At 39.7% G+C, this 26,854-nt stretch overlaps 1 protein-coding gene across 5 annotated transcripts in view; it reads right to left on the reverse strand.

Moving 5' to 3' along the window:
• PLEK2 (pleckstrin 2) overlaps window positions 1–26,854 on the reverse strand; it is a 122,790-nt gene that overhangs the window by 11,456 nt on the left and 84,480 nt on the right. For 2 of the 5 annotated variants that reach the window (XM_074290430.1, XM_074290434.1), the window contains exons 2-3: window positions 7,999–8,047; window positions 760–924 (exon numbers count right to left, since the gene is read on the reverse strand). In XM_074290430.1, the coding sequence (XP_074146531.1) occupies window positions 760–924; window positions 7,999–8,046 (213 nt within the window). In that variant the 5' untranslated portion in view covers window position 8,047. Of the gene's footprint in view, window positions 1–759; window positions 925–7,998; window positions 8,048–8,137; window positions 8,395–13,561; window positions 13,680–26,854 lie in introns of those variants that run through there. The other 3 variants (XM_074290433.1, XM_074290431.1, XM_074290435.1) reach the window with 3 other exon arrangements.

Here is a 26,854-nt window from a genome sequence, read left to right on the forward strand (position 1 = left end):
GCTGAGGCTACCTCTCAACCCAGCTAGCCCCAAGCTTGCTGTTTCTGGGAAGCTAGCCTGGAGGTGTTTCCACTCCACAAGGGTCAAATCTCCATCCTGTTGTCCGTCTTTAGATTTTTATTAAGTGTCCCAGGAGCATCAATGTTCTGCTCCAACTCTAGTTTATTTTTACCCTTCTATGTTAGTTCTGAGGTGCTATTTTGTCTTGTTTGTGGAGAAAATCAGAAAACCTCAGAAATTTCAGAGCTGCTCTGCCTTCTTCCGAAAATCCTCTCGATTCACTTGCATTATAAGTATGAGGTAGGCTTGCCTCTAATTTTAAGAGGAACAAATCTTAGCACAAATCAAGGGCCAATCACCAAACTAGTAGAAGACAATGAGGTTAGAGAGCTCAACTTACAATCCTGAATATCGGATTTTAATTGTGTAATGATCATGAGTACCACTTCTCAGTGCCTGACTTCCTCATCTACAATGGGAATAATAGCAATTGTGTTACTTACCTCAAAAGGTTTTTGTGAGGAAAGTATTCTAGAAACAAAGCATTACATAAATGTGAATTATCATCATCATTATTATTCCTAAAACTATAATATAAGGTAGTAAAAACATTCCATAACAGAAACAAACCAAAGTGGACAAATGATGGTCTGGGGATGAGTAGAGAAGAGAAAGAGCTAAAAGGAAGGGCCTTTCATCCCTCTATTTTTCTTTTCTTTCCTTTTTTCAAATAAAAAAAAAAGAACTTTTTTCACATACCGGTCTAGTCTCATACTCCAGGCAAGGGCAGGTGATGGTACAACCATCCAGGAGAATTTGGCCTTTAGGAGAGGTACCTTTCCTGCCTCCCTCAAGCTTGTAATACAGCAGTGTGTTCTGTCTCAATACAAACCATCTCACCTTCCAGTTGTGGACAATGTGGCCCTGTAGGCAAATGGAAATTCCACATCAAAACCCATGCATGCAGTGCACCAGCCTGGAAAGGCACCCATCCTTCCCCCTCAAGTATCAGCCAAGCTGAGTTCAGTCAGATGTGGTCCATGGCCCAGTAGTAACTGGCATGGACCTCTCCTAAATAAAAAGGGCTGTGTTGTAGTCCTAAATTCTTATTCCAACATGAATACAACAGTTTGCTGGATCACTCTTTCTGTTGTACATGTGACAGCAACTCAGTTAGCTTAGGTCTCATTTTCCTCATCTGTCAAATGAAGGTTTGGAACTAAATACTTTCCACGGTCCCTTCCAGCTCTAAGTCCTCTTATCCTATAATTCCTGCCTTGACATCAAGTCCTTGGTCTTGAGGTTTTTGACTCCCTCCTATCTGTGTCTTTGAAAAGACCATTCTCCATTCCTGGACTTTCCTCTTCAAATCTCTACTTTCCTACAAGGCTCCTCTCATTCTATAGGAAGATGTTCCTGATACCATTAGTAATCAGTGCTTTGAATCTCCTCAAACCAAAATCTTGAACATTTTTAAATTCTGAGTTTCTTAAAAGACAAACCTAGCAAAATGTGTACATCTTAATCTCTGACCAGTCTTCCTTTATTTTGTGAGTAGAGCCAGTAGAAGAAGGCATGCAAGCCAAATATCCAAATATTCAAACTTGCACTAAACAAAGAAAAGGGGGAGTTCTTGGCTTGAAATAGGCCAATGGAAAGAGGGAGTGTCTTTTCAAAGGAAAAAAAAAAAAAAAAAGCATTTGGTTTTCAGCCAACCCGCAAGGTATATCAGAAAGCAAGGTCTGGGCTTGTTTCCCACAACCTTTTGGTTAGATTCCAGTTTGGGGAAGGCCTGTTCCTGTTGGAGTCAAAGGCCCCATGGGCACTCACAAACTCATTCTTTCACTCATTCATTCAATAAGCATTCATTTGTGCAGAGAGCAAAAGCTTTGAGCTTAAGCACTCTATTAAATTATTGAGGGATACAAAAGAAATAGGAGATACGGTCCCTGCCAAAGCTATTTTAATTATGAGTAGAAGATCATATTGCATAACAAGTTTTGAAGGCCAAGAATACAGTCACAGAAGTGAATGTTGCTATCAAATAAAACTTCCAACAAAGTTCATCTAAAACATAATGGAATACATAAGAAAAATAACACTGCAAGGTGATCAGACCAAATGGTAAGTAGTTAATTTAAATCTCTATAAAGAATTGTGTGTATATGTGTCTATGCTTTTTTGCTTATGTTTCCTTTCTTATAAGTTCTCAAGTCTATTGGAATTGCCTTGAATCTATCATAGTTATCATATAATCTTCTTGTTACTGTGACAATATTCTCTTGGTTCTGCTCACTTCACTCAGCTTCAGTTCATGTCAGTCTCTCCAGGATTTTCTGAAATCATCCAGTTGTGGACAAAAAAATAGAAAAGGAAGGAGAGAATGCAGCGAAAAGAGGCCCTTCTTGAAACCTTCAGATCTGGTCATCTTGGGAGGAAGAGACAGGGACAAATAGATTTTGGGGAATATCAGATTGTGTTAATTATATTTTGAGATGATGAGGAAAATTTGTATTGACTGTTCTTTTTCTCCCCTCCCCAATTTGAGTGGAAGATCTAGTGATTATGGGTGAAGGCCCCCGATTGACTCAGAAGTGTGCCTGAAATTTTAGAATTAGTGAATGAGTTGAGGGAGGCAAATCCCAAAGCCTGGAGGGTACTGTTCTTTTTGTAGGTTATAAGAGGACCTGGTCCAGAGAATTTATGCCCTAGAAAGGAGGAGGCAGCTACCATATATAGAATTAAAAGATCTGTGTTTGAATCCTGCCTCTGAATATGACTGATCTTGGGCATATTATTTAATCTCTTTAAACCTCTGAAAAATGCCTGGGTTGGAATAGATAAGTAGCCAAACACCATAAATGGTTTTGAAAAGAAGAATTGCAAATTATTAACAATTACATAAGAATTTTCTCAATCATTAAATTAAAAAAAATTAAATTTCTCTTATTAAAAGAAAACTCTGAAAACCCTGGTCAAATCACTTAACCCTGTTTGCCTTATTTTCTCATCTATAAAATGAGCTGAAGAAGGAAATAGAGTGATGAGGAGTCAGCTACAAGGAAACAACAATATGTATGTATACACACATAAACATGCCCATAATGCACACATGTACATACATATTAGTAACCTAAAAATATTAGTGCAGCTTCAAGTTATTAAAGCTTAAAACTGTACCAAGAGGTTTGGGACATCCTGCATGTACCACGTATACTTTACCTTGGCCAAGTATTTTAAATGTGTACTTCATTTTCTCATAAATGCAAGAAAGTGCATTTTTATGGGCTGAAATGTACAGGCATCGGAAGAAGGAAAGGGACAGATGGCAGATGAAGAATCCAAAGGAGGAATAGGAAATCCAAAAGGAAAATCCAAAAGAGGATAGGAAATGTAAATTAGGAACACAATTGTCCTTTTACTCCAGGGATCCAAGCAGGCTCAGGTCAAAAAGCCCAACATTTAAGACTAGAGTTTACCAATCAAGAGACATGTTAAAAAAAAAAAAAAAAATGAAAGCTTGGAGTTTTCTGTGCAAACCCCATTTGAATCTTAAAACAAAGTGAATGATTCATTCCCAAATATCTACTGAATGAATTTGATAGGGGTTGAGGTCCCTTTAATAATTGTCCATCCCAGGCTGACCTTGATTCACAAATCCTGGTCAAAGGCACCCTTTGAATATCTGGGCCCAGCCCCACTCTCAGCTCAGCTTCCCCCAACCCTCACCTGATCTGAGCTAACTGAAAAGCCTGCCCAGAACTTAGGGGAACCGCCCATCTCCTCTTAGGTATAAAAAGGGCCACACCAGAGCGTTCACTTTGCAGTAGCCCTCCCGCCAACACATGGTATCCTTCCAGCCATGTAAGGGTCCCTGCCCGCCCAGCGGCCACCTCTGGCCCTGGGGTCTTTCTACTGAGCTTTACTTCCAAATTCCTACAATAAACCTTTTATTTATTAATCTAGGTTTTCGGGCTTGTAAATTCATTTACAGGGGACACTGCACCTCATGGGATTATCTATGCGCCGACAAACGGGGTTCCCCCTTTCCTTTCCCTCATTAAATTTATTCATTCAACAAACATAAGACTAGCTTACTTTCTTTTCAGTACACTGCTCCCCCACTCCACCCCATCCCCCTTCTCCATTAGGATCATTTTATGGGGGGACATAGGTAAAGGTGCTAGAGGGGATTTCCGGGAGCCCCTTCAGCCACAGCAGACAACTTTATCTACAGTCACCGGGCTGATAGCAAGAAGCCAATTTTTAATGCTGGGTTTAAGGGTCATGACATTTTTAGTGCCAGACGGAGCAGTATAATTCTTTCATTTTGTGGATAAGAAAACTAAGTCCCACAGCTATGGATCCAAAAACGATTTACCAGGATCACAAGAGTCAGCCAGGTCCAGAACTCGGGTTTTCTGAATTCTCTTTCCAGAACACAGATGCTTTCGTTTTCAAATCTTATCTACCACAGGTCCTTACCCATTCAGTCCTGGCAAAAATCACTGGTGAGGAGGCCCAGCTTTATAGCCTACAGCAGTGATTACTAGTCTGTTCTGGGTTGGGCTGACTTCTCATGCCCCAGCCTGTTTTCATTCTTTCCTCCTCGCCTCTGGCACAGATGGCTCTGCTTTGGCTACTGCAACTCCCAGGTAGGGAGCAAACCTTTGGAATGTCCTTCTTGAAGATGCCAAGGTCAGAATCACAATAAGCTTTGTCAAAGGACTTCAGCAGACTGCTCTTCCCAGTTTGAGGAGAAAGGGAGGTGGGGGAGGGAAGAGAAAGAAAAGAGAAGGAGAGAGAGAAAGGAGAGAAAGTGTGTGTGTGTGTGTGTGTGTGTGTGTGTGTAGAAAGCAAGCAAAATAGGTCACCTTTACTTTGCCCAGTGGCACCCTACCTAGGGCATGCTTCCCTGGAAGTTTCGCTCTACAGCACAAGTGGGGAACATTAGGCTTTGGGCTATATAAGGCCCACAAAATTATTTGCTAAGGCAACCACAGGTTCAGCTTTGAGCTGAAAGCTAAGTACAACAATCTCCCACTTTTTGACTTCAGTTGATAATTTTGTATAGCCCGTGAATGAATGATGCTATAAATATCCAAATGGCCCTTGGCAGGAAAAAGGTTCCCCACAAGACATTACCCAAGGCCACCTCTCCCTTCTTCTCAACAAATTTCCAGCAGAACTTTAATTAGAAGCCTATTTCAAGAGTTCAGAGGTAGTCCCACTTTGACTTCAAACTAGCTCCTAAAACATTTCCTAACGGACTCATTCAACAAGCCCGTCTCGGTTGCCTGCCGTGTGCCAGTAAACATGCTAGATTTGGGGATGAGCAAAGAAAAATAATCCCTGACTTACCTGCTAGCAGAAGGGAAAACACGTTCAAAGAAAAAAAGATACAAAAGATGAATGGGGATTTTTGAGGTGGGGGGAAGGTCCTAACAATTAGAATGGGGTGGAGATGCGGGGAGGTTGAGTGTTCATGGAAACTAGGGAACCTAGGAAAGTCAAGGAGGAAAGGAGCTGCCTGATCAAAAGGTGCTGCCTAATCAAGGAATGGATGTCCCCTGGGAGGAACAGCAGGTTTTAGAATTCAAGCAGAAGAATGGATATTTTATGTTAAAGGAAAAAGGAAAAGGAAGCTTCTTGCTCCAATGATCTTGCATGATCTCTATTCAAAGTAACTTGAAGTGAAAGAACTTTTTGTTGTTATTTCAGTGCCGGACTTTCTATAATCCTATTTCTATAACCCTATTTCTTGACAGAGATACTGGAATGGTTTGCCATTTTCTTCTCCAGCTCATTTTACTGATGAGGAAAGTGAGGCAAACAGGGTTAAATGACTTGCTCAAGGTTACACAACTAGTAAGTGTCTGAGGTTAAATTTGGCTTTGGCTCCAGTGCCATCTGGCCACCTGCCGAGTTTGTCTTCCCTGTAAATGTCATTCCCCTAGTAGAACTTCTTCCAGAGCCCCCTAATCCTAACACTCTTGGCCAGTCCCTAGTCCATCAGAAATCTCTCAGAATTTCATCTACAAGAAATAGGAAAACTAGAGAAATTAACCCCTAGATATTTCCCTGAATTGCAATTGAGCTTTGGCAAATTCTAAAGAAACCAATTCATCTTTGTCATACTAATTCAATGAAACAAAAGTAGCCACATTTCTGTCTAAAACTTGGCTCTAGCATGAGACTCCTTTAATTCCTTCTACTTAAGCAAATAGTAATACCTTCCCATATAATAAACACTACATAACACAGACACGTTTGTTTGTATACAATAATATCTAATCATGTCTCAAATAGGAGTTGGTGATCGTGGGTAAGTCACAACATGTATGTCTCAGTTTCCTCTTCTAGTAATTACAGTAACATTTATATAGCATTTTACAAATGTCTCATTTTATCCTCACAATATTCCTTGATGTGAGTGTGTTATCACCATTTTACAGATAAGAAACTGAATTAGACATTAAGTGATCACTAGTTTCTCGTTTTCAGTCCGGTCTGATCCTAACGAATCGGGAAGCCTGAAGAAATTCCCTCAAGAAGAAAACCACCTTGAACTTCATCTTCCCATCTCACCAGGATTCCTAGCCCCGTCCTGTTATCCCGAGAGACCAGCCCCCATAGATGATATCTACTACTATAGACTTTCTATAGTCTATAGAGAAACCTATTCAATTCCAAAATTCCCTATTGTTTCAAATTGTTTCAATAGTCCCAAGCTCAGGGATCTATCCATAAAACTAAGTACCACCAACAAACCTCTTTACAAAATCTCCTAATTGTACCAGGGGCTTTTTTCCACTAAGAGATTCTCTTTCTTAGTGATATTCAGAAATAAACTTTCCCATTCTTTGCCATTGAGTGAATTCTTTCACAAGAACTCTCGCCTTGCCTCTCTTACCACGGCGCATATCCCGTCACCATTTGTGATTTTCTTGGCAAAGATACTGGAATAGTTTGCTATTTCCTTCTCTAGCATATTTTACATATGGGGAAATTGAGGTCAATCTAAGGGTCACATAGCTAGGAAGTTTTTAAGGGAGGGTCTTCTTGACTCCAGATCCAGCATTCTATCCACTGAATCATCAAATGTGGATAAACCAACCTTCCAGGGCTGTAGTAAAATATGAGAAAAGGAATGTAAAGTATTTTGCAAGCCTTAAAGTGCTATATAAATATTAGTTGCTTTTTAAAAAATTATTAATCATTACCATTATAAATTGTGGCAATGAATGACTTCAAATCTCACCTCTGATGCTGGCTACCCGCCCAATGGCAAGTTTGGTCTCTCCAAGTTATAGAAAGGTTTCCTTATTTACTCATGGGGTTGTAGTGGGGATCCAATGAGCTAATACATGCAAAACTCTTTGTAAACTTTAAAGCCTTTTTATTAGCAACATTAACATCAGATTTTACTGTTGTGGACACCTAGAATTAGATGTACTCTGACGTCCTTCGTTCTAATACTGCATTAATGTGTCTCTCTCTCTTTCAGACTCGTGGCTTACAGGGAGCTGTCATTTTCCTTCTGGACAATCTGAGTTGTTCTCAGCCCACTCCCACCCTCCTCCTCCCCATAGGCCACAGGTCACAAATGGATAAGTTATTTCGAGCTTTACACCATTTTCCACACACCACACTTTTAGTACTTCAGGGGAGGTCCAATTGAATTGTTCTCTTGAATTCAGTAAATTGGAAAAACACTTATCACGTATCTTGTTCCAGCCTTCTAATCAAGATAGGAAGGTGTAGGTCAGGACCAAATTAGTGTACTCGGAGATCTAAAGATTGGGGAGGCATCGGGGTAGGGAAGAGGAGGTGGAACTCTGGGGCTGGAGCCCAGCCCAACACTCAGTAAAAGAATTTGAAGAGATCTCAGGGGCTGGACAGGGGAGTTCACAGTCTGGCCCTCCATCAATTTCTAAAGTCCTCCCTAAAAGAAAAAACAATCCAGGTTAGTTAACCTGCAGGTGGACATTCACTTACCCTTTTCACGAGGAAGCCTTCCTTTAGCACTCCACCTTCTAGCTCCATCCTGGAAGAGAGAAGAGCTAGTGTTTGTACTTGCCGGGAGGAGAAGCCTGCAGTTAAAAGGGCTCCACCCTCTCCAACTCAAAGACCTCACCTCCTCAGCCAGACTTCCTTCTCCTCCCCCTCCGGCTCTCCTCGTGCCTCCTCCTGCAGCCTCCCTGATCTCCATCTACCTTGTCTCCTCCTTTTCCTCCGCTCTTCCAGTTCTCCTTCTTCTTGCCCTTTTCCTTTTGTGAAGTGGGCTCTGGACCAGCAAGTAGGTGATCTGGTCACTAACGATTTTTTAGCTGCTTCTGAGGAACTCCCATTTGAGACTTTCTCTGAAAAATTGCCTTCCTGGCTAGTGCCCAACTCTGGCCAGGGCCAGGCCCTGACTCACCAAGGGCAGGAATCTTTGGACTTTGGTATCAGCTACACATAATTTAGTTGCCTAAGTTAAGCCATTCCAAGGAGACAGAGATTCGAGATGTGATCTGGGGGCTGGGGGAGGGAGCTTGCCAGACCTGAAATAGTTTTCTTGCAAATGCAGTTGATGTGGCTGATGTAGACACCAGGTGACGGAAGGCACCAGGTTGTGACTTTAGGAAATGCACCAAAAGTTGGGGTTCGGTCATGTGAAGAATTCACAATGGCTCTTCTTTTTGGCAAGAGGTAGAATTATTTAGGGAAGAGGTTATAGACAAAATAAAAGGGTACAATAGACACCAGGAATGGTAAATAGGAAATAGAGTTGTGAGAGCACAGAAAGGGGTCTTAAGAATTAATGATGGAAAGGCACGTTCCTTAGTGGAACTCCCAATTATCTAGGGGAAGGGACACTCCATGAGGTTGAGGTGTGCCCTTAGCAGGCAGGCTAACTCCTGAAAGGGAGAGAGGAGTCAGAGAGGAAAGACACCCCATGGCATGGGGAAGGAGGCAGTGTTGTGGCAGACTGACCCAAAGGGCAGTAAACTTGGCATGGGCTATAGGTAAATTTATGGGGAAAATTTAGCCTCAGGGACTTGACTTGGATTTCTGACTAGAGTATCTCCAAAGGGGGTGGAACCGAAGAACTAAACTGATCTTGATTCGCGAAACTTTCTTCCTGCCTACCCCAGGGAGAAATTTTATCCATGCTTTGGTTTCTCTTTGCCCACCACACCCATCATTCAGGATCTCATCCCCGTGCTTTTGCAGTGGATTGTGCTGCAGAATAAATGGGAAACTATGGTACAAAATATTGCATATACTTCTTAGAGATCCATTCTCTGAACTGCTTCCCATCCCAACCCTCTTTCTTTTTCATTCTTTGTTCCAAGAGATGTCTTGCTAGGCAGGGAAGTGGAAGGGACCTAGCTTGGTTTTGTGGTTTAATAAAAAGCAAAATCCTTGTAGTCATAATTCCGGTTTCAAATTTTGCTTATGTTGATTTATACTTATTTGACTACTTGCTGGGGATAAGCAGAGATTGTTAGATCTGCCTAGTGGCTGTACATAGTATTAATTACTTTCCAAGATTTAGAGCTAGGAGTCAGAGAGTCTAGCCCCCTTACTTTATAGGTAGAGAAACAGTCTCCGAGTGAAATACCAGAAGTCCCAAAGGTAATAAATAAATAGCAATAATTACCCAACTAATATTTATTATGCGCAAAATAAAGCGTTCCTGCCCCCAAGGAATGTATATTTAATTTTTGAAATGAGTCAGGACAGGACCTGTGATTATTTTGCTAAGGGAATTCAAAGAGATATAATTCCCTTGGGATACTGAGAGGTAGGTAAGATGATTAGCCAAGGTCTGATAGGTAGTAAGTGTCAGAGGAAGGATTTTGCTCACATTATCTTTTTTGATCCTCAGAACAATCCTGTGAGGTTATCCCCATTTTACAGATAAGGAAATTGGGTGCCAGAGACTTTCTTTTCTATGCATTCCTAGCCGGAGCTAATTAGCCGGACCTAAGGAGGTCCTCCTCCTCTTCTATTCTCCTCCTCCTCTCCCATTCTCCTCCTCCTCTCCCATTCTCCTCCTCCTCTCCCCTTCTCCTCCTCCTCTCCCATTCTCCTCCTCCTTTTTCTCCTCCTCCTTTTTCTCCTCCTCTTCCATTCTCCTCCTCCTTTTTCTCCTCCTCTTCCATTCTCCTCCTCCTTTTTCTCCTCCTCCTTTTTCTCCTCCTCCTCCTCCTTCTTCTCCTCTTCTCCTCCTCCTTCCTCTTTCTCCTCCTCCTCCTCTTCCTTACCGGTTCAAACTGGTTCCAGTATATACCTGCATACACTCCCCATTCACTTCAGACTCAATCAGGACCTATTAATCTTACTTTTTATCTCAGTAAGATGGAACAGAGAATGTTTTAGTGGCTTCCAAAGAATGGGAATGGGCAAGATAATGTCAGGATTGTGTTCTCTATTCAAAGCAAAATGACTCTCAAGATAGCAAAAGGGACACTTTGCTGGTCTTAATGATACTTCTTATTCTTAGCTCCTATCTTCTTGCAACAGGGAGAGAAAAGAATTTCTTTATCTCAGTCAGCCACAAATGGAACATTCCTTTCATGCCAGGGAACGTTCTTTGCCTAGGGAAGTGGATGAGTTCATTCAGATGATTATGGCTTGGTTCAGCTCTCATCACCTGTACTAAATTGGCTTCTCTCTTTTTCAATCCAGCTTCTATACTGCTGCCCAAGTGTTTTTCCTCACTTCAAACTTGGCTAAACCCCATGATTTCCTGGACTACTCTACCTTCACCTTCTTCTGTAGGCATCCTTCTCCAATTAGTTAATCCCTTCCATTAGAGGAAATATGCAAGCAAATCATGCTCATTCTACATGACTGCTCTTGATGACTTCACCTTTTCTCCCATTTCTATATTTTTCAGCTCCTTTTAAAGTGTCATTTTCCCCATTAGAATTGTAAAACTCATTTTGGGCAGGAATTGTCCTTCTATCTCAGTGCCTAGAACAATATCTTGCACGTAGTATGCATTCAATAAATTCTTTCTCTGAATGTCTCTATCTATTTTTCTGTCTCCTGCCAGTCTTCACAAATTTATATCTGACTGTGTCATTCCCTTGATCAAAAATTGCTTTCCCAATGCTTGTTGGATCAAATATCATGAGATCTTTCCTGATTCCTGCCCCTTTCCCCTACCCCCAACTTTTTTAGTCCACCTCCAAAACTGCTTTTGACTTAATTTTTATATTTTTTTATTTTCCTTCATGCGTACATGTTACTTCTCCCCTAAATATAAGTTCCATGAGGAGGAGACTTCTTTCTTTCATTTTTATATCCTCAGCATCTAGCACAGTGTTTGGTAGATGTTTAATAAATGGTGATTGTTGTTGCTCATCTTTCTTTCTTGAAGAAGACCACTTGAGTGATTCACTAGACATGAAACATGAGTCACCTTTCCTTCTTCTTCTTCATTTATGGCTCTGTGGCTGAAAATACCTCCCTGTAGGGATCTGTCCCAACATGAGTTAAGAATAACTAACCACAGGGAGAGAAAAAACAAAGGAAGCAGACAGACAACAAAAAACCAAGATTTCTGTTTGTGTCTGGAGTGAGAGGTGGTGGGGAGGAGTGGTCCAGTTATGAGAGAAGTATCTGTCTTGCTTTCATGGGGCAGTCATCCATCCCTATTTTCTCACAGCGGTCTTTCTCTTCTTGGTACTAGATGGAGATTGGGAGATTATATCCCTATTCCGTGCAAACATGGAAGAATTTGGGAGATGATAGATGGAAAGATGGATAAATAGATAAATCAATTGATCGATCACAGACACACACAGAGACAATCTTGCAATGATTTGCTGGAGGGTCTGCCTGCCTTAGCTACCTTCCCAATGGAATTAAGAGAGGTTAGAAAAGCATTAGATTAAGATTTTAGTTGGAATTTAGAGGAAGTCAAGGGGTTAAAAATCAGAGCAGAGGAGAGAGAGTGTTACTGGCATAGGAGACAGCCAGAGGATTTTTGTAGAGCCAAGAGATAGTGTTTGTGGAACGACCAGGAGGACAGTGTCACTGGATGAAAGGGGGAACAAAGTGTAAGAAGATTGGAAAGGGGGTAGCACAGTGGAGAGCAGTCAGAAGGTTCTGGGTTCAAACCCAGCCCCAGGCATTTAGCAGCTGTAAAAACCTAGACAAATTATTTAACCCCAATTGGCCCCCCCAAAAAAGGGGAGTTCGATGAAGAAGACTGGAAGGGTAGGAGAGAGAAAGAATGGAAAGCTTTGAACATGGAGTTGTGTGAGTTGGTGGAGGGGTCAAGAGGATCAGACTATTAGCATAAGTGATCATGTCAATAACAAAAACAATAAAAATCATTTCTATCTCAATAGATGGATAAAAAAAGTTTAACAAAATACAACACTCATTCCTATTAAAAACAGTAAGAAGCATAGGAATCCAATGCTAAGAAAGCTATGAAGCCTTTTTTAAAATGATAAATAATATCAATCTAAAATCAATATTAAGCATAATCTATAATGAGGACAAACTTGAAGCCTTCCCATCAGGAGTGAAGCACTAAAGTGAAGTATAGCAATAAGACAAGAAAAAGAAATTGAATGAGTTGGTAATGAAGAAACAAAAGCTATCACTCTTTGCAAATGATATAATATGTTTAGAGAACCCTAGAAAATCAACTAAAAAATTACTTGAAACAATTAACTTCAGCAAAGTTGCAAATTATAAAATAAACCCATTCACACCGTCAGTATTTCTGTATACTACCAAACAAAATTCAGCAGCAAGAAAGAGAAACTAATTTAAAATAATTGCAGACAATATAAAATATTTGGAAGTTCATCTGCCAAGGCAAATTTAAAGATTGTATGTACATAATTTCAAAATATGTTTCTCAGAAGTAAAGTCAGATCTAAATAACTGTAGAAATATTAATTGCTCATAGGTAGGTTGAGCCAGTATAATAAAAATTACATTCTACCTAAATTTTGCCTATTCAGTGACATAACAATCAACCAACCAAAGAATTTTATAGAGCTAGAAAAATTAGTGACAAAATTCATTTGGAAGAACAAAAGTCAAGAATATCAAAGGAATCAATGAAAAAAAAGTTAAGGAAGGCAACATACCAATGTCAGATCTCAAACTGTAATGGTAATCATGAAAACAATCCAGTACTGATTAAGAAATAGAGTAGTGGATCAGTAGAATAGATTAGGTATACAATATTTCATATATATAATCTGAATCAATTGCTTACTTCTCAATGAGGATTGAGAAGTGGGAGGGAGGGAGAGAATTTTGAACTCAAAAATTTTTAAAATAACTTAAAATATTTTATAAACAGTTGGGAAATATTTAACAACAAAAATCACCTCCATAAATAAATGGCTGTATAGACCCAGGTGCATTAATTAGCAAGGAAGATTAAGCTTCTAGGGTGCCATATGGGAGGAGAGAAGATCAATGACTAATTTAGCTGTGCCTTTTTTTTTTTTTTCACCTCTCTTTCTCTAGGGTAGAGAAATCTTCCTTTCTGAATAATGACTGAGGGTTTGAAAATGAAAGTGAGTTTGCTCACCTGTTCCTCTTATTCTGGTGCAGGAATGAGGAATGTCTGGCCAGCAGACCTTATCAGGCTCATGAAATCATTTGGTCTGGTCCAGCCAAAGCAACCACAGGTGATGATGAGCTGAAAGCTAAGTGCAAAACCTCTTACAATTTGAGTTTTTTAATTGATAATTTTGTAGGGTCTGTGAATGATGGCCATTAGCAGAAAAAAAGTTCCTCATCTCCTTTTGTACATTGTTATTTTTATATCATTTCCCTCTTTAGATTGTAAGCTCTTTGAGGGCAGGGACCACCTTTGGCCTTTTCTTGTATCCCCAGTACTTAACCCAATTTTTGGTATGCAAAAGATGTTTAATGTTCAATGACTGACTGTCACATCCCTGTAGTCTGTTATTGGCTTGTGATTTCCAAGAGTAGCTAAATCCTGAATTTGTATGTCAATTTTCTGTAGTAAAATTTTTTCCTTCTTTGTCCTAATATCTCCAAGCCCATGGATCAATTCCCACTGACAATCCTTTATCTTCTTAGAGAAGCATTTCCCCTACTTTTTGGTCTCAAAAAGGTCCCCTTTCTATGCTTAAAAATGATTGAACCATCCCTTCCAAACCCCAAACTTTTGTTTTTGTTTATGTGTATTTTATCTGTTGATGTTTATTGTATTAAAAACTAAAATAACTCATATATTATAAAAATAGTTTTAACTTCATAGACCTCTTGACTAGGGGCTCCCTGGTAGGAGTATGTGGCAGCCATCTCTACTGACTTATTGTTAAATTTTCTTCATATTTACACTTGGGAAATCCAAGAAGAATACAAATCAGGATTTAATGTATTGTTTTGTTGGTTATCTAGACTTAAGAAAATTATAGAAAAATGCTAAGAATGCAAACTAAACTTAAAAATATAGCATACCTTATTTTTTATATTTTTTTGGAGGACTGGTTGTTAAATATTTATCAGCACATACTTGTTCCTACCCGTGGCTAGATTTAGGCTTTAAGAACTTATGCTCTAGCATAAGTAATGTGCTTATACTCTTTCTATAAGTAAGCTTTAGATACCATATGACATAGTTTAGCATTTCTGCTGGCCTGTGAAGATTTATAATAGTTGAATGAGAGTGAAAATAACAAATAACCAACAAACACTAACATACTTGACTAACTAGAATAAGGAAAAGGTAGCTTTGCTGGAAAGTAGAAGGGATGCCTAATGGATCTGGCCCCTAAAAGGGAATACAAATGAATGATGTTTGGCCCTATTACATCTTGGCTGGAGGAAGGAAGGTCTGCAGGGAATGAGAAACAGACTCTCCACTCTGCCTCATCATTTTTGGCTGACTGCTCACACCCCATTCTTCAGACACCTGGCTCTTCCATTCTGCCATATGCTTTTTAGTCTGAGAATCAAGATCACACTAACTTCTCAATACCTCTCCCCCTTTTTCCTGCCTTTAGTCTCCCAACTTCCTAGCTTTGTCATCCTGCACTCATCAATCCACACCTCCCTTTCCCCTTCCTTCTTCTCCATTCTCAAAACATGACAAACCCAAATGTCCCTTTTTAGAAATAAATCAATCCCTTGAATTATGGCCCTTAACTTCACTCCCCTTTTTTCTCCTACTCCCACCCCAATCTTTGGCACTCCCGATGGGGCCCACTGCTGATCCTTCACTGAAAGGGTGGCCAGCTGCCGTGTTCCCTAATTAGATCTCTGGCTGTCCACAGGGGAAGCAAGGCATGTTACTGTAAAGAGACATTTCAACTGTTCTTCATCAACAATCTCCTATGCAGATAGCCATTAGGCAGCAGCTGAGCCATCCTGATCATCCTTCTCATGTGAGGCAGGGCTTGGCTGCTGGGACTAACTCTGCTGGAAAGGAAAAGGTGGCAGGAGGATTGTTTTGTCCTAATTCTCCTGTAGCACACAACTACAGTGAAAAGAAAACTCTGGGCTATCTTTCCACTCAGAGCCCCAGGCCCTTCTGGGCTACCCAGGAAATTTACTCAGACTCCTGGTATCCACATAAGTAATGTCAAAGGTCCCATCCTAGTCCTACTGTCAGAGAGAACCTGACAGGATGGGCCCAGAACCATGGGCCTACTCCAGGGCACTGCCCTGCCACTGAGAGCCATATGTTATATGGCCAAGTTAACCAGGAAGAGGGCATCACCTTGGGCCATCCTATAGCAAGAGCTCCTATAGCTTTTGGCATTTCTATACGAATGCTTCCTAATTAACTTTGCTTGCATAGAACCTTATTTCCAAGACTTCATTTCCTGACTTGGCAGAAGTTGCTTCACATCTGGCTGTGTGTGCGATGTTTAAAGATTCCACCTCAGCTGCTTTGGGCCAGGGTATGGGGGTCGGAGTGGGGAGAAATATGATATGGTGGAAAAAAAGCATTTAATTTGGAGTCAAGGAGACAAATTCATGTCTCAGCTTTGCCAATAATTTGGTATAACCTTGGGCCACTATCTTTTTTTACATGTCCAAACAGTTGTTTTGCTGTACAAAAAGAATCAGACTTTGAAATAGTGTACAATTAGCCTGTGAAGGAAACCCAAAATGCAGGCGGACAAAAATAGAGGGATTGGGAATTCTATGTAGTGGTTCAGTCATCTCCCAGAGTTCTTTCGCTGGGTGTAGCTGGTTCAGTTCTTTACTGCTCTATTGGAACTGATCTGGGGCCACTATCTTAATCCTTCTGAATATCAGTTTTCTTATCTGTTAAAAAAAAGGGTCCAAAAAAAAAAAAATCTAATGATCATCTCTGTAATCCATTCTGGTTTAATCCCCTTGTGAAGCCTATAGAATGGAGAAATTGGGGATAAGAAACGTTAGTTTGGGGGAAGATGGATCAGATCCCAATATAATAGCTGTGGCCAGTTAGTATTGATGTCCAGGTCTCCTTGATCAGTAAATCTATCTCCCTCCCCCACCAGGAGCTATAAATACTTTTTTTCACCTGTAGTTCTGGATTTCAGCAGCAAGTACTTATCTTCTGAAATTTTAACATACTTCATTTAACTGGCAGCTGAAGATTGACATGACTTATGATGGGACCCCATGGTGTACTACTCTTTTAGGAGAAATCAGAGATGGAAAAACTCTTAAGAACAAAATTCTAAAGATAAAAAAGAAATGAACAAGGGACAGGGTAAGCTGTCCAGATCGGTGTTGAGTGAGGTTATATGTGGTTGAGTGAGGAAATCATCAACGAATTTTGATTTTAAAAGATTCTAAGAGAGCATGGAAATAAGAATTGGTAATTAACGCTGAATATGAAAGAGAAGCAGAAGGAGTCCTAAAGCTCAGAATGAGATAAGGCTAGTGATGGGGGACAAGAAAAATAATGATTTTGAATTATACTAGGGAAAAGAGAAAGACAAAGGAGGGGTGGATGGGAAGAAACTCAGGTAGATGGGAAAAGAATTGACAACAGAGGGAATCTAGAGCTACTCGAATCGAATCATTTTGCTTGATTTCTCTGCCAAGAAGAATGACCTTTGGACTAGGACAAATAGAACAAAAATATTTAATATAGAGTTGCAACCCAGATAAGTGAGGAGACAGTAACAGAACTCTTAATTGCCTCCAAATAATATAAACATCCTACAATTTGAGAGTCCCACAATCTCTTCAGTCCCCTCAGTTTATCATCCCAGTTCATCTTTGATATTTCCCTTATCTCACCAGACACATTCTATAATGCTGTCATAGATGTTGGGCTGTAGGTAGAGTGTGGGATTTTGACATTTTGAAGCAGTGGATGCTGCTTCTCTGAATCCCATAGTACCACAATATAATTCTTGTTTAGCTAAGCTCTTAGCAGAAACTACTATTATATCTTTAAGAGGCAAATGGGATGGTTTAGAAAGTGTGATTTTTGAGTTGAAAATGTATTGTTATGAGATATTTCTAGGGAATCAGAGAAAATGTATGAATTAATTTTGATCTTCGAGGATCTTTGAAGTCAATCAGGAAAATTAAGAAAGTGATTTTATGAGAATTCTCAATTGTTATGTTATGAAGAAACATTATGAAGAAAATTCTATAATGAGTCCATTGGGAATTGAATAAATGAATGAATAAAAAAGCATTTATCAGGACTTACCATGTTCATACAAAGATAAGAATTGAGACAGTCCCTGCTCTCAAGAAGTTCAGTCTCTTTTGGGGGAAATAATAGCTTACAATACATTTCTGGAAAAACTGCTTCCTGAGATGGTGAAAGACTGCGAACCTGGATTGTCTACCAGCATCATGCCAGGAAACTGAATCGCTTCCATTTGAATTGTCCTGGCACATTCTGAAGATCACCTGGCAGGAAAAGGTACCAGACACACTGGTCCTTTCTCAAACTAAACCTTCAAGCATCCCAAGTATATTGCGGAGATAACAACTCTGTTGAACTGGCCATATTGTTCCAATGCCAAATGTACAGTTGCCAAAAAGATTATTTTATGGAGAACTCACATAGGGCAAGTGCTCACAAGGTGGTCAGAAAAAGTGATACAAGGACATTCTCAAGGTCTCCCTTAACTTTAGAATTGATTGTATGACATGAAAGACTACCTAGTATGGTGTGCCTTCATCAGAGAAGGTGCCATGCTCTACGAGCAGACTTGAATTAGCTCAGAAGAAAAGTGAGACACATAAAGTTAGAGAGTCCACCCCAAATGTGAATAGGGACAACTTGTCAACTTTTGCCAGACCTATGACAGAGCATTCTGATTAGCCAGGCAGACAGATTTTAATTGTGATATCATTTTGGTCCTCTTTGAGAATGAAGAACAACCACCAATCAACAATGACTACTAGACATAAGACATTGAATAAATGCAGGAAGGAAAAGTGTTTTGTTATGGGCCAGGTGAGGTGAATGTGTGCTGGGCTTGGAGTCAGGAAGACACCTCCTTGAGTTCAAATCCAGCCTCGACCCTTACTGCTGTGTGACCCTGGGCAAGACACTTAAGCCGGTTTGCCTCAGTTCCCTCATTTGTAAGATGAACTGGACAAGAAAATGGCAAACCACTCCAGTATCTCTGCCAAGAAAGCCACAAATAGGGTCATGGAGAATCAGATACAACTGGAACAACTAACCAACAACTCAGACTGATGTGGTAGTTTATTTCTGACATAAGAACAAATGAAACATTCATAGTTTATTCAACTTTTATTAAAAAGGAAATTTACTTCAAGGATATTTTTAAAAGAGGCATCATTTTGGGGCAGCTAGGTGGCCCAGTGGATAGAGCACCAGCCCTGAATTCAGGAACACCCGAGTTCAAATCTGGTCTCAGACACTTAACACTTCCTAGCTGTGTGACCCTGGGCAAGTCACTTAACCCCAGCTTATTAAAAAAAAATTGAAATTCATAAAAGAGGCATCATTTGGCTCTCTTTTTCTTTTACCATTTAAGGCTTTTTCTTATTTAAAAAAGAAAAATTTAGAGTTTTTTTTTTTTAAATTCTGAAGTTAAACACCAAAAAGAGAGAGATGGTGAAAATATTACTCTTCATTAGCTACCACTGACTTAAAAAGTTTTTTTTAAAGAATATAATAAACTCCACATTACTTCTAAAACTGCCCTACTTTGTGCTACCTTTCTGAACTTCATTCTTTTCTGTAAATTAAAAAAAAATTCATTGATCTTTTCTCCTTCTCTTTCTCCTCCTCCTTCTCCTCCTCCTCCTCCTCCTCCTCCTCCTCCTCTTCCTCTTCCTCCTTCTCTTCCTCTTCCTCCTTCTCTTCCTCTTCCTCCTTCTCCTTTTCTTTCTCCTCTGTCTTCTCCTTTTCTCCTCCTCTTCCTTCTTCTTCTTAGCATTTTTACTAACCAATCCTTTCTTTCCTCCAACACCAAACTTTTTATGTATATGTAAAAGTGTGAAGTTCATCTGATGCTCCTTTTAAAAAAATTAAGTTTTTCTAGAAGATGAATGGATGTCCATCAGTTGGAGAATGGTTGGGTAAATTATGGTATATGAAGGTTATGGAATATTATTGCTCTGTAAGAAATGACCAGCAGGAGGAATACAGAGAGGCCTGGAGAGACTTAAATCAACTGATGCTGAGTGAAACGAGCAGAACTAGGAGATCACTATACACTTCAACAACAATACTGAATGAAGATGTATTCTGATGGAAGTGGAAATCTTCAACATAAAGAAGATCCAACTCACTTCCAGTTGATCAATGATGGACAGAGGTATACACCCAGAGAAGAAACACTGGGAAGTGAATGTAAATTGTTAGCACTAATATCTGTCTGCCCAGGTTGCATGTACCTTCGGAATCTAATGTTTATTGTGCAACAAGAAAATGATATTCGCACACATGTATTGTACCTAGACTATATTGTAACACATGTAAAATGTATGGGATTGCCTGTCATCGGGGGGAGGGAATAGAAGGAGGGGGGATAATTTGGAAAAATGAATACAAGGGATAATATTATAAAAATATATATATATAATAAAAAATTATTAAGTTAAAAAAAATTAAGTTTTTTATTTTATTAAAGTTTTTTATTTATCTAATGCTCTTTTGTTTTTTCTTCTCCTCCGATACCCTACTTTGATACCTCTTATGAAGAAAGTTTCACCCTCTTCTCCCTATTTTGTACACTGGGGTATTCTTTTCCTTTTACCTTTCCTTCTCTTTTCTGTCTTAAAGTATCTGAATAAGCTAATCCATCCTCAGACCCTCTGATTTTTATTTAACTCCATTAATGCCCTTTGAAGACATTGACATTCTGAAGGGAATTTTTTCTTTTTCCTAGTAGAATGCTAGTATTGTATCACCATATAACAACCCCTTCCAATTGTTCAAATAAATTTAATTTTTAAGATTTCTCTTGACTTTTGTATTAGTATTTTAAAGGCTCTGACCTTTTCATCAGAAATGCTTGAAAGTCCTTTATCTTATTAAAAATTTCTTTCCCTCCCCCAAAAAGTTAATATTCAACAGTGCAAGATAAATTATTCTTGATTAAAAGCCCTTATTTCTTGCCTTCTGGAATATTATATTCCAAGATTTTTGTTTTTAGCAGATGCTTCCAGGACTGCATTTTCTTTTGAAATCCATGAAGAGCCTTATGGGAAATTACAAGGAGACCAGCAATTGGACTACATCATACCTACAGGAACTTTTTAAACATTCCATGAATAAGAGAAAAGGGCTTTCAGAAATTGGGACCTATGAGTTTGATGCTTTGCCACAAGTACTCTACACCCTTGCCTGAACTCTATGTATTTGTGGGAGAGTCTGTCACAGACAGTGTAGTAGATATAGCTCTAGGCCGGAGTCAGGAAAACCTGAGTTCAAATCCCACCTCAAATACTTGCCAATTGTGTGATCCTGGACATGTGGCTTAACCTCTGTTTACTTCAGATTACTTAGCTGTAAACTCGAGGATCAAATCAGATAATATACGTAAAATACTAGGCATCTGATAAATAGATTCCTTGTAATGTCCCAAGTCTAGTCAGTCCTTGGCCCCAATTAATGCAGACATTGTCACTGGGTGATTTAGGGATGCTGTTTAGGATAGGTAGATGGAAAGTTTGGTGTCCTCCAGAACCTTTGAAATTAGAAGGTCCTTTTCCAGTAGAGGGGAGGGGAAAGTAGACTTTTTCCTTCTATCCCACTAGGTAGTTCTTTTTCAGAGGGTTCAGCTGGAACTCTACTTTCATTATCTTGAATTGCAATTCTTATTCTAGCTCTCTCTGTTTTTATGCAAAACCAGGAGGGAATGATGAAGTCCTCCGGCCAATTGTATACTATTTATTGTCTGGAATTATTTCACTTTATCAAATGGCTTTCAAAAACTTTTGAAATTTAGTCTTATGACTTGTGATTGATTTACCGAGTTCTATTCTCCTTTAGTTGAGGTACCAAGGCTGAAATGGTGGTTTCAGCCCCATTCTTACATACTTGATACTTGAACTCCTTTTGGGGAGCTTGCAATATTTTTTCTTTCATGCTGAAGCTCTAGAATTTTGCTTTGACATTCCTGGCACTTTTTTGGGGGGGTTCTTTCAAGAACTGGATACTGAATTCTTTCTAATTTTGTTATGATTCTAAAAAATGTAGGCAGTTTTCAGTTGTGGTCTCTTGAAATATAGTGTCTAGATTTTTTTAAAAATCATGGTTTTCAGGGAATCCAGTGATTCTTAAACTACCTCTTTTGACCTATTTTCCTATTTTGTATGTCAGGAATATGTTTTCTTCTTTTTCCCCCTTATTTTCCCCCCTATTTAATCTAATATTTCTTGTTATCTACAACTCATTGACTTCTATTTGTTCTACTTTGAGGTTCCAAATTTTGGATCTTCAAGGCCTTTCTAGCATCTCAGACAAAATGCTAGGGACCTCAGAGTGGGATGTCTCAGGCTGAATGTTGCCATACCTGTACCAGTTGCTGCCCTGCCTGGTGGTTTCTAAAGTCTCTTTGAGTTTCCAACTATGCTAGAGTTTTCTTGGGAGAATCATCTGCTCTTACTGCCTCCAGACACAGAGGCTTTGGGGCTAAACATATCTCTGGTTGCCCTGGGAAACTATCAGCTTGTTTACCTGTGCTGGTGTTGGATTTACTGGTGATCACTTTTCCCATTGCCTGTGGACTGCTAGATGACTTTTTGTGTTGTTCTGGAATGTAATCAGTCACTTGCTGGAATTTCTCCATGGATTTCTTAATTATTATTTGGCCTGATGTGATTCTTAGATTTTGTTGGAGCAGGTACAGAGGAGCTGATTGGCGTGCCTCTAGTCAGACAGTCATACTGGCTTGTCACACCAATGATGGATCTTTAGTCCCCACCACATACTACCTCATCAGTACCCCCTGTCACTGACCTCCTGGCTGTTCCATGAATGAGACACTGCGTCTCTAGCTCTGGGCATTTTCTTTGTCTGTCTCCCATGCTGGAATCTTCTCCCACACCAACTGTGCCTAATGACTTCCCTGGCTTCCTTTAAGTTCCAACTAAAATCCCTTCTTTTGCAGGAACACTTTCCCAACCCCTCTTAATTCTAGTGCCTTTACTTTGTTATGTCTTATTTATCCTTTACAAAACTTATTTGTATATATTTGTTTGTTGTCTCTTCCATTGGATTGTGAGCACCTTTAAGGGCAGGTGTCTTTTTTTTTTTTTCATGTTAAATATGTTAAAGTATATGTTAAATACAATAGATGTATCCATATCCATAGTTATTTTGTTCCACAAGAAGAATCGGACTTTGAAATAGTGTACAATTAACCTGTGAAGGAAATCCAAAATGCAGGAGGACAAAAATAGAGGGACTGGGAATTCTATGTGGTGGTTCATAGTCGTCTCCCAGAGTTCTTTCTCTGGGTGTAGCTGGTTCTATTCATTATTGAACAATTGGAACTGCTTTGGTTCATCTCATTGTTGAAGAGGCCATCAGAATACATCCTCATATAGTATTGTTGTTGAAGTGTATAATAATCTCCTGGTCCTGCTCATTTCACTCAGCATCAGTTCATATAGGTCTCTCCAGGCCTCTCTGAAATCATCCTATTGGTCATTTCTTACAAAACAATAATATTCCATAACATTCATATACCACAATTTATTCAGCCAATCTCCAACTTATGGGCATCCACTCAGTTTCCAGTTTCTGGCCACTACAAAAAGGGCTGCCACAAACATCCTTGCACATACAGGTCCCTTTCCCTTATTTAATATCACTTTGGAATATAAGCCCATTAGTAGCACTGCTAGATCAAAGTATATGCACAGTTTGGTGAATTTTTGAGCATAGTTCCAAATCATTCTCCAGAATGGCTGGATGTATTCACAATTCCACCAACTATGTATCAGTGTAAGGGCAGTTATCTTTTGCCTCTTGTATTGCCAGTACTTCATACAGTGCCTGATAGTAGACCAAATCAAATGTTGATTGATTCATAATAGGCATTTAGTAAATATTCATTGGTTGCTTAATTGATTTGATCTATGTTCTTATCACTATAGATATTAGCTCCTTCAAATAATACCAATTACAACATATTTCTGACTTCTTATCATCATTTATCATTATTGTTCAATTATTTCAGTCATGTCTGACTCTGTGATACCAAATAGTATTTTCTTGGATACTGGAGTGGTTTTGCCATTTCTTTCTCCAGTTTATTTTGCAGATGAGGAACTGAGTCAAATGGGATCAAGTGATTTGTCCAGAGTCACAGCTAGTAAGGGTCTAAGGGCAGATTCAAATTCCGGTTTTCCTGATTTCAGGACCAGTGCTCTACCCACTATTCCACCTAGCTAGCAAGATCTTTTCCTTATTTTTTAATGCAGAACTTGGACTTGACTCCTTTCAGATCTAAAATATGATGTTCCTCTGCTGTGTGGAATGGTTCTCCTACCTTTGATTGAGCTGTTCCCTTTCCTTGGGAGTCATAATTTGAATTTCTTTCTGCCAGCACCATCCTTTTATTCATGCAGAATAACAGAAATCCCCACAAAAAGTGTGCCTTTCTTTAGAATTCACAGTAAGTTCTTGTTAGAGATGGGAGTCCAAGTCTCCTGCTTTCTACAGTTCAAATCCCCTGAGAACCAAAGACTTATGGCTTGAAGGAAGAAGGTCGCTGGCTAGACCCCTCATTCCTAAAGGAGAGGACAACAGGCTGTGGAGACTCAGCTTATTGGGCAGGAAGGATTGGTGTTGCAGTAAGTATCTTTCCTATATTCTCCTGCCCTATTTATTACTGAGTTTGTCTCCCTAACCCCCATCCCCACTCAAAAGAGTAAAAAGAAAATACTTGGATTTACAATAATTGCCAATGCAACTTGGAAAGGGAAAAAGATGACTAACGTTCAATAGAGAACTCTCTCTCTTCTCTTAGAAAACCCCTTCCTTGATTTTGTGTCAAATTCACTCAAGGGAAAGGTGCTTTCTTCATTCTAAGGCCACAAACGTCTGTCATGTCTGACATGAATGAATGAAAAAAAATGTTTATTAAGCATTTACTATAAGGAAAGCATTGTGCTCAGTGACAGCATACAAAGAGTAAATGAAGACAGGGAATTTGCTTATTGGGGATACTATATATATATATATATGTATATGTGTGTGTGTGTGTGTATATATATATATATATATATATATATATATATATATATATCCTATATATGAATACCCAATTATATACATAGAAATATCATATTTATATATAAATATCCAATGGTCCTTAATGTACATTAATTAAGGTAATTTCTGATGTTTAATCACTTAACCAAGAACTTTGGTCACAAAAAGTTTTCTTTTTCAGATCTTTGTTATTGGTGTCTCCATGGAAATAGTTGCCATGTTACAACTCCATAGATTTTGCTTCCCAGAAAGAAAACTGGGAATGCTGGCTTGGAAACAGGACAAGTGGTTGAGGATGCTCCCAGGGATTTGCCAGCAGGAGGCAGTTTGTTGTTCAGTTATTTTAGTCCTAGCTTGACTCTTCCTGATCCCGTTTGGGGCTTTTCTTGGCAAAGATACTGGAGTGGTTTGCCAGTTCCTTCTTCAGCTCATTTTGCTGATGAAGAAATTCAGGCAAACGAAGTTAAGTGACCTACCCAGGATTACTTAATTAGTAAGTGTCTATGGTCAGATTTAAATTCAGGAATTCCTGATCCTAGGCCTGCTGCTCTATCCACTGTGTCATCTAGGGGCCCAGGAGGCAAATGGTTAGTAGTTATTATTATAGTGATGAAAGTAATTTCTCTCCTTAATGATCGCTGCATACTTGGGGTGGAAATGAGATCAGTGGTCTTGGGACTGCCCTTATTCCCAAGGCTCTTGGTTTTGGGGTCTTGGGCTATCTTCAGTGGAGTACGAGGAGAAGGCTTGACTCTCCAGGTATAGCCTTCTCCCATCTCTCCTTCGGATGCGTTGCTGCTTCAGCTGGGATGACTGATTTGTTGTGTAGTAGATGTTGTTTGGCAGGTGGTGGGGATGGATAGCTTCTTCTCCATAGGGGCTATTTCTCCAGATGACCCTAGGTGTCTGTGCAATTGGCTCAATGCTGACCTGTGGAGAGGTCAACCTCTAGGTTAGAACTGTTACTAAACTGGTCTACTTTCCTTCATTCCATTTAATTTTTAAATTTTCACTCATATCCCCCGAAACACCAACTCTATTGTGTTCAGTTATGGTTGCCATAGGCCATTAGACAGGACATTAACAAGCTGTGTTACATCTAGAGGTAACTAACTGGTAAGGAGGAAACTTGAAACTACATGGTGCTGTTTAGCCTGGAGAAGAAAAGACTTGGAGAGGAATATGATTACTATCTTCAAATATTTGCAAGACCATAGAGAAGAGAAATTGATTGTTCTTCTCCAGGTGTGTAGAGAACACCTGTGACCCTCCAGGTGTTCCAGAGTAGGAGCAATATTGCAGAGAACCAGATCATATAAGAATATATAAGAAAAAAATTTAAATAGTGATCATTAGAATGAAATCCTGTGGAAGTTAGAAAGTTCCCATCATTAAAGTTCATGAAGCTGAAACTGGGTAATTCTTTATTGGGGATTTAGAGGAAACTTATGTTCTGGTACAGGCTGAATGACCAGATGATCCAGGGTCAAATCTAACTCTTGAGATTCTATTATTTTATCATAGAAGGATTGGAGCCCTTTCCCCTGCATGTGTGCAATTAGGGAGATAAAAGAAAGGATAAAACCAGCCATTAGAATCACGAGCATGGGAATATTGACAAATCCCAAGAGTTACATGGAATGTTCTGCTGGATGGTAAAATTGGGAGGTGGTGGTTTGTAACGTGCTCTCCTGGCAGTTACAATTACTAGTCTGTCCTAGACCCAACAGAGTACCTTTGACCACTGTCCTTTGCAGTGTGAACTCTACCCGGCTCGCCTCCTCTGAGGCCTTCAAAGGTCTCTGGCCACAATCTCTTGAATCTATAGCTTAATAACCGGTAGCGCACTCAAGGACAACCACGTGTAATCTTAAAAGCCTTTATTATACCTACTCACATAATGCCCTAACTGATGCCCTGACTTGTTGGTTCCTGAGTGAACACCTGGTCAGAAGACCCACGTGTTCACTACCAAAACCCTTACCTCTTTTGGCTACCCATCTCGGCTTGGCCACCCAGGCTAGGAAGCCCAGGTGAAGAACGCCAGATTAAAGAGGGCGGTTGCTGCCTGCAGTGGGCTTACATAGGGCCTGTGAGGTCACACACACAGCCAATCAGCGAGAGAGCCACCCATTACGAAGCTATCTCAATATGGCCAGGATCCCGCCCAAGGGCAGTCCT

This window comes from Sminthopsis crassicaudata, chromosome 2 (genome assembly GCF_048593235.1).
Source record: "Sminthopsis crassicaudata isolate SCR6 chromosome 2, ASM4859323v1, whole genome shotgun sequence".
In the NCBI taxonomy this organism is placed as follows: domain Eukaryota; kingdom Metazoa; phylum Chordata; class Mammalia; order Dasyuromorphia; family Dasyuridae; genus Sminthopsis; species Sminthopsis crassicaudata.